The sequence below is a fragment of the Eumetopias jubatus genome, unplaced genomic scaffold (assembly GCF_037043125.1).
Source record: "Eumetopias jubatus isolate StellerSeaLion01/CBP00866 unplaced genomic scaffold, mEumJub1_p1.0 scaffold_5, whole genome shotgun sequence".
NCBI classification, from domain to species: Eukaryota; Metazoa; Chordata; class Mammalia; order Carnivora; family Otariidae; genus Eumetopias; species Eumetopias jubatus.
Window position 1 is genome coordinate 50,999,917 of NW_028274811.1, and position 14,049 is coordinate 51,013,965.

At 45.0% G+C, this 14,049-nt stretch overlaps 1 protein-coding gene across 1 annotated transcript in view; it reads left to right on the forward strand.

Moving 5' to 3' along the window:
* The window catches only part of LOC114224674 (microtubule-associated serine/threonine-protein kinase 4-like), a 158,240-nt gene that overhangs the window by 130,057 nt on the left and 14,134 nt on the right, over positions 1-14,049 (forward strand). The window contains exons 17-22 of the mRNA XM_028123908.2: positions 2,418-2,540; positions 2,742-2,854; positions 4,635-4,762; positions 5,094-5,329; positions 11,861-12,090; positions 12,639-12,761. Of these exons, the coding sequence (XP_027979709.1) occupies positions 2,418-2,540; positions 2,742-2,854; positions 4,635-4,762; positions 5,094-5,329; positions 11,861-12,090; positions 12,639-12,761 (953 nt within the window). The remainder of the gene's footprint in view (positions 1-2,417; positions 2,541-2,741; positions 2,855-4,634; positions 4,763-5,093; positions 5,330-11,860; positions 12,091-12,638; positions 12,762-14,049) is intronic.

A 14,049-nucleotide genomic window follows, 5' to 3' on the forward strand; every position in this document is an offset into this window, starting at 1 on the left:
CCGATCATTTGTATAGGGCTCGTAATGCCATCATCCGCGTTGCCCTAGTGGTTTAGCCCAGAGGTCATTTCTCCCCAGTGTGTCCTTTTAATTTTTTTGTTCCCCATCTCGGCCAAAGTGCGTGAGAAACAGGATTCCGTGGTCAGGGAGCCTCTTCTCGGTGGGGGAGGGGGGGGGGCAGAGCACGAAGGCCAAAGGGTGAGAAGTGTGAGCTGGGTCACCCATGGGCTGTGACTCTGTGGGGAGGACCCACTTATCATCATCCACAGAGATGAAGTGAATGTTCTCCATGACTTGGGTTCCAAAGAGTGGCGGGTGGGGGAATGAAAACCCAAACCCTCCCGCTGCTACGGTCTGGAAGTGCCCTGTGAGCCCTTGGATCTAGAGAACTGCACTTCTCTGAGTAAAGCTGAGCGACCTCGGAGTCTCAGCTGTCATTGGTGTGTCCCCATGAACAGCAGCAGAAGCGAGGGTCCTGCAGCGTGGTGTGTGGTGCGCCACTCGGTAGGGCTTGACCCTGTGGACCTCAGTGTCATCGGCACAGTGAGGGAGCTGGATAGATGCTTAAGATCTTTCAGCTTCTCTGAGCTAAGAACGCTGGAAGAGAGTGTGTCTGGCAGCTTTGTGTGGGCGTGTTGGCACTGTGACACCAAGGATGGGCCTGGCCCTTTTTAAACAGACTTCAGCTCAACCTCTCCAAATTGTACTTAACAGGTGCTCGCGGTTCGGTATGCTTGATTGCTTATGCTTCGTTTCCCCATCCACACATGGAGTTGACAGAATGCCTACTTTGCGGGGTTGCTCTCAGTGATTTCATGAAAGGAAACTAGATGCCTCTAGCATGTAGTGCAATCCTTGTCCAAGTCAGCCTTCCTCTCGGAGCTGGCTAGCACTGCTGCCGCTGTGACCACTGTCAGACTTTGCTGTTGTGCTGGAAACACAGAGAATGCCCGTGCACGATCCTGGACAAAGATTCTCATCAAATACTTAGTAACGAAGAATCTCTTCTCCTTTTCTTGGGGTGATTTTCCCACTTTGCTCTTTTCTCTCCATTGTTCTCCATACACTCATTCGTCCTGGTAGGGTCTGGGGCTCCGACCTGCCCCCTGCGCTAGAGCAGTCTGATGGGGACACAGCCACGTCTCTGGACCACGCAGACAGCTCCCCCACCCCAACACCCAGACCCATTTCTCCTTCACTTTGCATTTCTCATCCCCTTTCTTCGTACTGCACTAAGGACAGGGTGGGAAGCATGACAACAAGTACATGAAAGAGGCATTTACGTCACCCCTACAGGGCGTCTCCTGGCAGGGAAGCGATTAGAGCCTCTATTAGTCTTGTGTGAAATTTCTCTTCCTGGTGTTTTTTCAGGATAGATTCTTCCTTCTCTCCCTCCTTAGCAGTTTTTTTGGAGGGGGAGCAGGCAGGGGACTGATGTTCATGCTACAACCGTATAACATGTGGGCCCTCTTCTCTTTCCTGGGGTAGGGTGTGATATTTTGATGGGATTTGCCCTTCCAAATCCTTCTTTAAAATTATGAACTGAGGGGCGCCTGGGTGGCTCATTCGATTAAGTGTCTGCTTTCAGCTCAGGTCATGACCCCAGAGTCCCGGGATCGAGTCCCACATGGGGATCCCTGCTCAGTGGGGAGTCTGCTTCTCCCTCTCCCTCTCTGCCTGGTTTGTGGTCTCTCTCTCTCTCTCAAATAATATTTTTTTAAAAAAAGAAATACTTTTTAAAAATAATAAAACTATGAATTAAAAAAAATTTTGCCGAATTGCATAGTCATGCTGACTTGGCAAAAAAAACGCCTAAAACTTAAGAACTGTGACTGATTTTCATCCTATGCTTTATAAATCTATCAAATAGGTTTGCCAGTTTCTTACATAAGAATCTGTAATCCACAGAATCAAAGTCCTACCTATGTTAACGAGCAATCCAGTAAAATTGAATGGAAACCATTATATACTATTCAGGAAATATTCATCTTTATTAACCTTGCCTCCAGAGGAAATATTGCTGTGAACACATTTTGCGCCTTGTTAGAATTTCTTTGGTTTTGTAATGAGCGAGTCTGCTTTGGGCCAATGTGCGTCCACGTCCCCAGGTTCGGCATAATGTGATTTTAAGTGGCTGCATCATTAACCTTTGAAAAATGGAGGAAGTCATGGAAAAATTAACAAAGAAAAAGTGTGCCGTAGCAACTGCTGTTAGCATAATCAAATCCTCTGCTGATAAATTATGGGGAAGAAATTTTTTTTGGGGGGCGTTGGTTGTTGAATAAAAAAGTAAGATTTCCATGATTTCTTTATTTCTCTACTGATAGATTGGGGGCATGGGGGTTGTTCTTAAAAGTTTGCTTGGAGGGCAGTTTAACATCTTCCCCTCTGTCCTTTCCCTCCCTCCCCCCCCCAAGGTGGTGCCTACGAAGTCAAACAGCATCGATTCTTCCGTTCTTTAGACTGGAACAGTTTGCTGAGACAGAAGGCAGAATTTATTCCCCAACTGGAATCCGAGGATGACACAAGTTATTTTGATAGTACGTGAATTCTCTGACATAAAACATTGTTTGACCTTTACTTTGTAGAAAATTATCTCCACTTAGGATAGAACCTTCCAGTCTTGAACCTGTGAGTTCTTACACATAAGGCTGCTTTGATATAGAAGCTCCTAATTAATATATCTAAATTAAAAGCTGAAATTCAGAGTAATTGGAACTGTTCCCAAACTTTCTCTGCAGCTCGATCAGAGAAGTATCATCACATGGAGACAGAGGAAGAAGATGACACGAACGATGAAGACTTTAATGTGGAAATAAGGCAGTTTTCCTCCTGTTCACACAGGTTTTCCAAAGTAAGTGAAATGGGGCATAAACATGCAGGGTCTCTCCAGAGAATCTCCCTCCGGCCAGATAGTAGGCATGCCTAAGTAGCTGGACAAGATCCTAAAAACCACCCACAGTGTTTTGGGGCTTGGGGTCTCCTGTACATAAAATTCCTTTGAGTTTCGGAAGTGACCCCACCATCTTGATAATCCAGAGTCCCTACCTGCTTGTTTCACTCTCCACCAATGAGTGGCCCAGACTTGGACTCGTAGTGCTGTCTTCGTAGAACACGATAGCCATATATATACTGACCTCACCCTGCAGGACGGAGTCTAGTTCAGTGCCAGGCTGTGGAGGAGTCCCCCATTTCTCTGCTCTTCTAATAAAGAACATTGAGCTTGAGTCCTTGTGTGCACAGCCTCCACCTAGTATCACACAGAATACAATACAAGGGAGCAGTCGGGAGTCCTTGACATCAGCTAGGACCCTTGGGGATAGTTGCTATGGAATGAGAAAGTCTTGTAGCCAGTAATAGAAAATGTAAGTTACATGACAGAGGCCGGAGGAAGCCAAGCTAGAAATTTGGAAATGGGAGAAGAAAATAAAATCGATGTCTGAGAATGATGCTTTTTACTGATAGCGGTAAGATGAAAAAATTCACAAAGAAACCGGACAGTCCTGAAACTGGGCAGGGCCCTAGGAAAATGGAAAGGAACATGGAGGGCCCCCTTCCTCCCTTTTTTCTATTTTCAGTAGCTATGCATTACCTGTTGCCATGGCATTTTGCTTGATGATTGTTCAGCTCTTCTGTAGTGTTCCGTACCTTTTTGTACGTGACCACTAGATAGAGCACGTCTGCAGATGGGCCGGCGCTGCCCTCACTGTTTAAGGGAAGGCCATGGAGAGGTGGGGTATGCCTAGAGGGGCTGCTGGCCAGCCCGCCCAGAGCCAGGACTGAAGCTGAGGACAGGCTTTCCCCCGTGCGTGTGCTCTGGCCCATCCAAGAGGGGCCCTGAACTCTGTTTCCTTCCCACTGTCTCCTGTTCGTTAGCCACCGTGGGCCTCACCGCAGTAGATGACAGGCCATTTAAGGGCCACTCCCACAAGAGCAGCAAGGGGCTGTGTTAGACGGTGGGGAGTGCTTCCTGCCCTGGGCTCTCCGCTCCCAATTTTTCTTTCCATCTTTCCTGTGGGACAGCAGAGATCTAAGGGAGATCTAAGATCTCTGCCCAAGCTCTGATCCCCTTCAGAAACACCAGTCCCATCATAGGAAGCTGCCCATCTGTGTATGTGATTTATAAGCCAAACAAACACCTCTGACTCAGAACCAAATATGCACTGCCTCCCCACACACACGTCTTGAAAGAGGTAATTTATTCTTCTCTTTGCACCCAATTCCAATTCATTTCTCTCCTTTCCACTCCTGACTGATGGCCATTAAATATTTTTCTCTGTGACTTTCTTTTTTCTGATAGACTTCATGGTTAAAGAGTCATCTACGATGTGCATTGATCCTGGGGCTTAGAAACCCCAAAGCCTCTGTGGACTGTGTTTGCAGATGCAAAGTCCATAACGAGCTAGGGCAAGCAGGTGATGAATTCGTAGCTTCCCCGCTCCAGGGAGAAAAAAATAGATACACGGACCATTCATCTCAGAACTCAAGTAAACAGCGTCGGAAAGTACCTTCTGAATACAGAGTCCCAGTTGAAACTTTGGTCATGCTCTCAGACTTTTCTCCCAAGGTTTGAGGTTTTTTCTGACAAACTCTTTCGAGAAGCTGATAATAAACGCCAATGCTTCGCCTCGCAGGTTTTCAGCAGCATAGACCGAATAACTCAGAATTCCGGAGAAGAGAAGGAAGACCCCGGAGACAAAACGAAAAGCACAGCATTGCCGTCCACAGAAACATTCAGCTGGAGTTCGGAATATTCCGAAATGTATGTGAAACACCTGTTAAGAGAGGTCGTAAGCGGTCGCTGCTAGCGCAGTGGTTCTTCAGCCTGAGGGAGCATCGGAATCTCCTGGAAACCCTGTGAGAACACAGATGGCTGGGCCTGTCCCATCCTGTCTGCTCCGCTCAATCGGGGATGGAGGCCGAGAATGTGCCTTTGTCCTAAGTTCCAGGGGATGCTGTAAGAACCACTGCACTAGACGTGCGTTGGTTAGGCTTACCTCAGTTCCATTTTTACTTCATTGCTTCCCAGAGTCTCCTTGAATGCAATTTCCTAGTGTGTATGCATACATGACTTTGTTTTGTTTTTAATTAAGGCAACAGTTATCCACATCCAACTCTTCAGATACTGAAAGCAACAGACATAAACTCAGTTCTGGCCCACTTCCCAAACTGGCTATTTCAACAGAGGCAGAGAAAGATGAGGCTGCCCCCTGCCCCAGAGACCTGCCGGAGGAGCCAGAAAAGCCAGCCCTTCCTCCTGCAGAGAGTGCTCAGGAGGAGCCCGAGGTCTCCACGCCCGCTAGCACCATCAGCAGCTCCACGCTGTCGGGTAAGAGCCTGGGCGTGCAGCCTGCTGTCCACCCGTTCTCCGTCCGCCACCTTGAGAAGTGATGGCCGGTGTTGGGAATCCCAGGCTGGCCTCACTAGGCAGTGACAGCGGCTGTTTGGTGCGGCTCTGCTCCCTCCACGGCCCCACGTCTAGGACTTGGGGGGTCAGCTCTTACGAACTGAGGTCACGCCTCCTGGCCACGTGGCCATAGAGCAAACCCTCCTTGATTCAATTTGACGCAAGAGCCAGTTCGCTTTCACTGCTGGGCCTCGGTGGGATTCTCGGATGGCAGGCAGAACTCACTAAGGACCGTGTGGTGTTCTCTGTTGTTGATGCAAAAGCAGGTCTCCCACAGTTGTGTCTAAGTCAAAGTTAGGAGTAAGGAACTGTATCAGACAGCGATGTGCTCAAAATTACCCTCAAAAGATGGCTCTCGTCCCCCATAAGGTACAGTATAAAGCTAGCTTTCCTCCCGGTGTTGAAATGGGTGGTGGTTTCTTTGAAGGAGCTGGTTTCTGTTATGGGGCCATGTTGTGCCAGATAACTTCTGTAGATATCCACACCAGCCTCTTAGTGCAGCAAGATGCTTATTCTGGGGGATTCCCCGATGATCTCCGTGCATCTAGGACTAAGAGGGGAGGAGAGAGTGAGAAATACCAACACAATTCAAATTGGTATTCCATGTGCATATGAAGACTCCACTGCAGACACACATTACTGTCCCAGTCTCTGGGTAACTGGACACAGAAACTTCCCACACGTCCCTCAGTGGTGGTGAGGCAATCAAGGGGATTGGGCTTTTCTTGGAGAGCACGTTTATAGTGTCACTTTTGTGTGACAACCTTCCTGACAGCAGAGACAGTATCTTCAAAGTATTTTAAAAGGCTTAATGTGTCATTAGATGATCCAACTTACATTTCTCTCAGACCAAACCAAGCGCACTTAAAATATTACTTGGTTTACAACCTTTTTTTTTTTTTTTTGGCACAGCATATCCTTCTACAGAGCAGTGTGCATTTATGCTTTTTTTTTTAAAAAAAGAAAGAAACATGGATATGGGTTAGGGTTGCTATGATAAATGTTTTCATTAAGCTATATTCAATATGCTATATTGATAACCATGAATAATTCCAAGAATTTTTATGAACATTTTTTTAACTGAATATTCACAGCATAACTCTCTTTAAGATCATTTCAAGAAAACACATTTTACAGGCTAGGTTTATTTCAGCCTTGCTGAAAAGTTTGCTTCTGTGGAGCTTCACATGTGCTTCTAGTTTATCATGGGGAAAAATAATGTGGGTTTGTTTTTTTTTCTTCCTCCCTCTTCCCCTCAGTTCTGTTGCCATGTAGGATAATTCCCCTTATCCTTACCTTTTTATAAAGCCAAGAGAGTAGCAACGTAGAAGTAGTGTAGACACAACCTAGTGGTCCAAGATTCTTAATTATTTTTAGTTCATCTTGGTAGTCAAGTCAAATGGAATTATCTCAATATTTTATATTTCTGGTTACTAAGGTCTCTGTCTCCTAGTTTATGATCATGCTCTGAATAGAGTATACTTAGCTCCATTTAAAATTTTTTCTTAATACGATGGATCACTTAGTCTCCATGCCCTGGTCCCCATCAGCAGTGTCGTAGGGAAAGGGAGGGAAATGGTATCTAAGCAGTTGATTGATTACTTTCATAATTTAAAAAAAAAAAAAACTGCTTAGGTCCTGCCATGCATTTTGATTAATTGATTCAAACCACCTTTGTGTCTCCCCCATACACACACTAAAAATAATCAAAGACCTTGGGGGCTGTACAGAATAGAGAGATGAGCTGATCTGCTCATGGCCAAGGGTAATTAGGAAATCTGAAAACCGTGACTGTAGTAAAATTAAATTTGTTGATTTTTATATTGCTCCACCATCAAAAAGAAAGAACCCTTGACATTTACAGAACATTAAGGTGACATTATCCACCATTGGCAGAACAGAAATGCACGCTTATATCCCGGGCTATGAAATGAGGTGGTGGAGGCAAGAGGGAGGGATGCTAGAGAAGAATACCATATAGTCACATTCGGGTATTTAGGGAAGTACAGCTTTATACCGCTTTCTCTTTCTTCGTGACTACATTGCTTTTGAATCGGTGAAAAGTAAAAGTCCTGAAGTCTTAGGTGTAGTGCTTGAGTAAACCCATTATTCGTTGTGAAGAGCATCAGCTCTTCATTTTGCACTTGTCGAGGGTCCCACCCACCTGGATTAGCAAGGAGAAGAGCATGTAACTTACCCAAAAGGAAGCTCAAGGTTTTCGAGATGAGGTGTTTGATTTGTGACGCAGTTTTTATCAAGTCCTTGAGCTGTTGATTTCTTTGTTTAGAGAGCACAGAGTAGATGGACTTGAGTGAGGTTGAGTTGGGTGGATGGGAGCTGGAAGGCTGCGGATACTTCCCTTAGGATTGTCTTCCTCTGTAGGTCACGTGGGTGTCACATGGAAGTCTGAATCTTTTCCCGCACCCACAGCACTCTCCCAAATCCCAGCTGCCCTCAGCAAGGACCCCATCTCTAGGGCAGGTGCCCACTCTGTGCACAAAGGCCAGACTTGACTGGTACATTCAATTGAGTGGTACATTCAGCAGCAGAACAGAAATGTGAGTTAAGTCTTATCCAGCCTAACTCTTCCCTAGGCCAAGAGTGTCAATGTGCTTTAAAATGTGCCTGCTGGTCTTTCAAAGGATCATTTGTAATGGTATCGGATTCTCTGCCTGGATTGCAAAGCTTAAGGTGATGATCGTGTTGGTGGTTTTTAAAGCACGGGGGGCTTGTAACACAGCATTTAGAAGTCAAAATGAGATAAGCATTGCTTTTTCTGGAGGGACAAAGATAAACTATCAGTGATTTAAAAAAAAAAAAAAGATAGAAGGAAAACTGAAAGTCTACAAAAGCAAGAGTAGGAAGAACCAAGAGGGGATGCTGTTCACCTTTTCTCTGGGGGCACTCCACATGTTACTTCTGCTCAGAAACTTTTACTCTTTGTCTGTGCCATTGCCCAGACAGACATCAGTGATTTTCCATTTTTTGTCACTTCCTGCATGGTTACATTCTCTTCGGATCCTCTCCTGAGGGGAGTCCTAATTTTCTAACTAAAAACAAGAAACAAAAAAAACACCTCCAGTGTTTCTTAAGGGTTACTAAGGTTAAGAATAAAGAAGGCACGGCTGGCTTAGAGGGGAAAGGATCTTACCACTGGTCCGGCAACTTCAGGACAGAGCGAATGACACACTGCCAAGAGGAAAAGCCTGGAAGATGTAGTGAGCCACTGAGTAACACAGTGGGTAATAGGCTTTGTCATCCTGTGAGTTTGCAAGGAGCAGAGAGTGTAAGGGGGCAGATGGCATGAGAAGTCAAAGGTGACACCTCGGGCGCTCCTCTCTCAATTAACGCGTGAGCTTAGTGTAGGTGTGTCCTAGGAAGATGGTAGGAGGTGACACAGGCATAAGTCTACACGAAGAAATGAGGTGATGTCCGCTTACCACAAACAGCCTTGTCCACATCATTAACAGCATTGCTAAGGATGATCACTGATAGCACAGGATGGTCATAGTATACAGTGGGCGGTCATGGCATTGATAAGGTGGTGCTGGTTCATAGCGTGGCCTTCCATGGGTTGGAAGCGAGGGGGAGGAGTTGTCACTACAAGGGTTGTAAGATAGAGATTCTAGAAAGAATGAGTCTCTAGGTAAGGGGAGTCATGGGCTGAGAATGAGCAGACTCATGGACAGGTAGAGTGACACCTGAACGGATGCCCCTTTCCTCTCCTTCTCCACGGCACCTTTCTCCGACCAGCCATGTGTTTGTAACATTTGGCTGACACCATAAGGGCTGGCGAGCCGCAGGGGAGGACGTTTCCCAGTGTGTTCTTCCTTCTCTCTCTCTTCCCCTCTCCCCGCCTCTCCTGTCCCAGATTTCCCTGAACGTGTTTATCCCTTCTTCTTTGTGCAGTTGGCAGTTTTTCAGAGCACTTGGATCAGATAAATGGACGAAGCGAGTGTGTGGACAGTACAGATAATTCCTCAAAGCCCTCCAGTGAACCCGCTTCTCACATGGCCCGGCAGCGATTAGAAAGCACAGAAAAAAAGAAAATCTCGGGGAAGGTCACAAAGTCCCTTTCTGCCAGTGCTCTGTCCCTCATGATCCCAGGAGGTAGAGAGACATCTACTCGCATGAAATTGTGTGATTTGTGCATGTGTTCCCCCCCTTCCCCAGTTTGGAATGCTGATGGGGATGCAGGATGGCTAGAAGCAGTAACGGTGGTACCGCCCAGCACAGCTCTCCCGGGGGCTTCTCCCTGCAGGAGCCCGGGAGCTCCCAGACAGCATGTGTCGCTGGTGTCTTCTGGCTTCTTTCTGCATCAGGAGATGAGGCAGGCTTCCTTCCCACAAAGCCTTCTTGTATTTGTTTTCTTTCCTTTTCTGCTCCCCCCTTCCCAAGTGAAGTGGTAAATTTACCTCCTCTGAATAATTTTTCTTCCCTAGATTGGGCATCATTTATATACTTTACCGAGCTGTTTGTAGCATCTGTGTAGGAAAGCTAAGTATAGTTTTTCCTCATCTAATTAATGAGGAAATAGACACGGAGGACGTAAGTTTTTCATTTCTGGGGATGCAGAGAGTCACAGACAGCACTGAAATTACACTTTTTCCCAACGCTGTCTGTTGAGCTATGCTTCCTCCTACTGGTAGTCAAACCATTTTCTTCCCTGTATTGGAAGACGGAGCTTAATTACGGTTTTGTGGAATTGGCAGTATTTTTCCACAACTGGGTTTTGCCTCCACAAATCACTACGTGCACAGAAATTCCACTGGAAAAGATGAAATATGCACGCTAGTGTTGGTGACTGAACACTCAAATGGCGGCCAGGGACCCAAGTGGCAACTGAATTCTGTTGCAGATGGCTTGCATTTGGAAGAATACAGACCATGTCTAAAAGGAAGTGTTGATATTTTCAAAATTTCCTGTTTGTGCAGAAAGAAATTTGACAGAAACAAATGCTCACGTTGGGGGTACTGCTCACTCTAGCATACTCTTTGCTGGGAGACATCCTCTTTAGTACTATAAAACAAACACCTGTCTCCCTAGTTTGAATGACGGTTCATGACCCAAAGGCAGTGGCCCCAGGGCAGCTGCAGTTGGGAAGGTAAGTCCGCTTTTGAAAGCTGGTAAGAAAGCCCACCTCTTGGTCAAGTAGGGCAGTTGTTCAATTTGGGGCAATAAGGGAAACTGTCATGAGGGAAAGGATCGGGGACTTGGCTTTCCAGCAGTTTCGATGTATGTGTGTGTGCGTGTGTCCACCCTGTCCCGTTCCTGCTTGCATGGTTAGAAGTTTGCTGCCCACCAGTGTGTGTCTCCTCACTTGGTCTTTTGACATTTAGATAAGAGATAGCCAGCAAAGGAGTGCCAAGATGCCACGTGCAGTCACAAAGTGAAGGAGCGTGGCTAGTGAGACACTTAGCTTTGCTCTACTTTGGCCAGACCTAAGACTGGGAAGAAGTGATAGTGTAGATACTTTCAGCTCACTGTGGCCAGAGTGTACTCTGTGCACCTGCTGAGTCTTCAGTAGCCCTGCGGCTTAGTGGCGTGGCTCCAACGGGGCTCACCCTTCAACCTCAGCATCCTCTGTAGATTGTTCTTCTTGTCAAACACACACACAGTTTCACATGACCAGTTAAGCTCTGTTTAGATTCACACAGACGCAACAGGGACAGCAACAGTAAATTAGAAGTGTGTCTGCTTATGAAACAAGAAAAACAGAGTAGAATTGGTGTTGTGGAAGGTGAACTAAGTTTTTCTTAAGATTTCTCTATTTCACCTGTATTATCCTCTCAGAATCGTTAGAATTATAGGGAACATATGAAGACAGTCAGTTATATATACAGTCACTCCTCAGAGAAATGAGGAGTGATTCATAGAGAAATTGACCTTTCACTGTTGCTTGATCAAAATCACTTACTGAGTATTAGTTCAGTAATGCTGTAAAAAGCAACTGGGGCATTGACAAATTGCTTTCCTGACCACGGATGTTTGAGAATGACCATGTTCAAGTTGTTGAGGGCAAGATTTGGAGCCTGAGGATCTCTTACTATAGGCCAAACAGTTGTCTCTGTGTAAAGGCTTACTTGAAATTTGTGCATCTTTGATTTGTTTCTTTAATTAAAACAAAACGTACTAACTAGAACTATCACAGCCAGGTAGGAGCTAGGTTTTGTGTGTATTTTAATTAGTGTAGGGAATTAAGAAATTATAACTTCAGAGAATTAATTGAAAAACGAGTTAAAATACTCTTTTGAAGTTTTCTTAATAGGCTCTGTTTGGAAAGCCATGCTAATTAGCAATATAAATATTTTTATATTATTTCTTTATTAGACATGAATGGATTTGTTTGGGTAGCCAAGCTCCCACTCATGGCAGGGCTAATGCGGTGTGGGCTGGCGGCTTGGATGTTTGTGTGGTCAAGATCAGCTTTGATGACTGGCTTCTGTGTTGCAGATATGTTTGCTGTTTCTCCACTGGGAAGTCCAATGTCCCCCCATTCCCTGTCCTCGGACCCTTCTTCTTCACGAGATTCCTCTCCCAGCCGAGATTCTTCAGCAGCTTCCGCCAGTCCACATCAGCCCATCGTGATCCACAGTTCCGGGAAGAACTATGGTTTCACCATCCGAGCCATCCGGGTGTATGTGGGAGACAGTGACATCTATACGGTGCACCATATTGTTTGGGTAAGGGCAGCAGCTTCTCATCCTTGTTAGTTTTCACTCCCGCGCATCCTGGAGAATGAATAAGCTGGCTGGGGCCTATTTACAAGCAGTTTTTCTGTTAAGCTGGTATTTGGGACCTGTTTCATGCCCTTTCCCTTTAGGGGGTGGCATTGAATTTAGCGAAAACTGGTAATTTCTCATAATTCTGCCCAGTTTTCATGTTCGATTGTCCAGTCTGCATAGCAAGCTGGTGGAAATAGTCAAAGAAAGTCCTCTTGCCACCCTTCTTTTTTGTTTTTTTCTTTTTCTTTTTATGTAATTTTTTCCTGGTCCTCTTTTAAAAACAAAACAAAACAAAACTACCTTCTTCACCCACTTGAAATTTTATAAGGAATGGTCCTATTTTACGATGATGACAGAAAAGGAATAATAACCATGCCTTCTTGATTTCCTCTTAGGAGCTTAGGATCATTTGCTGATTAACTCAGAATAGTCTCCCAGAAGAAACAGCAGTTGTTAGGGTTGCCATTTGTTGGCTTACGAATATATACTCTCTTCTTGGACTTTAGAATGTAGAAGAAGGAAGTCCAGCATGCCAGGCAGGACTGAAGGCTGGGGATCTGATCACACACATCAATGGAGAACCGGTGCATGGACTTGTCCACACGGAAGTTATAGAGCTCTTGCTAAAGGTATTATCTTTTTATGTCCATGCCGTACAGATAAAGCAGGTCATCAGAAACAACTGGTACCAAGAATTCTCTCCTTAAGTTCTACAGTTCTTCTCTATGGTACACCCATACACACTCAGTCTTATCACTGAGAAAGGTATTCAGTAGTCTAAGGTTTAATATAAAGGAGAAGAGAATGTGAATTCTCTGGTTATTTCTATTGTGAAAACCAAGTTCTTATATCTGCCCAATCACTTCCTAATTTAACTTTTTATTCTAAGTCACAGGTAACGAGAGTTTTTCATTTTGTGAACCCCACATAGCAAAATCTGTTTGGAAATCACCAATCCTAAGGGTGATTTTCTTCAGGGACATTACGTAAATTTTATTCTAGTGCAGTGGAAGATGAAGTGGTATTACTCTGTGAGGTCAGATATGAAGGTTCAGTCTGACAGTTGGATTTCCTTTGAAAGATGGAATTGTGAATACAGGGGTGCCTGGGTGGCTCAGTCGGTTGAGCTTCCCCCACTTGGTTTCAGCTCAGGTCGTGATCTCAGGGTCATGAGCTCGAGCCCCACATCTGGCTTTGCTCTCAGCGATGAGTCTGCTTGAGATTCTCTCTCTCCCTCTCTGTCTCCCCCCGCCCCCCTAACGCTTGCTTACTCTCTCTCAAATAAATCTTTTGCAAAAAGAATTGTGAAAATATACACATATACCGTAAATGAAAGAAATAGGTAGTAATGGGGGAAGGGGTGCTAGCAATCATTAGGCCTTTCCCCTCTCACACAAATGAATTTGAACGTAAATCATTTTCTTTTTTGAATGTAAGCTGAATAAAACCTATAGAGTTAAGACCACAAGAAGCATGAACGTGAGTGGAGAGAGAAAATCTACACTGATCCTCTCATTTCTGTTGAGTTACTTGCTGTGTCACCTGCTGACTGTAGAATATAAAGTTAGAGCTCCAAATATGGATCTTGTAAAACAAAGATGAAGTTGTGTTTGATTTTAAATCTGTTCAGAAAAAGAAGTCTAATCAGAAATACAGTCTTTAATTGGAGGATTATTTTACAAAGCAACAGATTTATGGATGGATGACCTCTTACTTTTTGAGCAGCAGAGGGGCTGTAAGGGACTTCTCTACGAGAGGTGTGAGCCATAGCTTTAAATAATGTGCATTTAGACTGTTTTCAGAACACTTGCTCTGAGTCCTGTGCCGTAGTAGATGTTGATAACACAGGAATTAAGGTATAGTCCTTGCCCTTGAGAAGTATGGGAGATGTAGGAGATGTATGGAAGCAGATAAAGT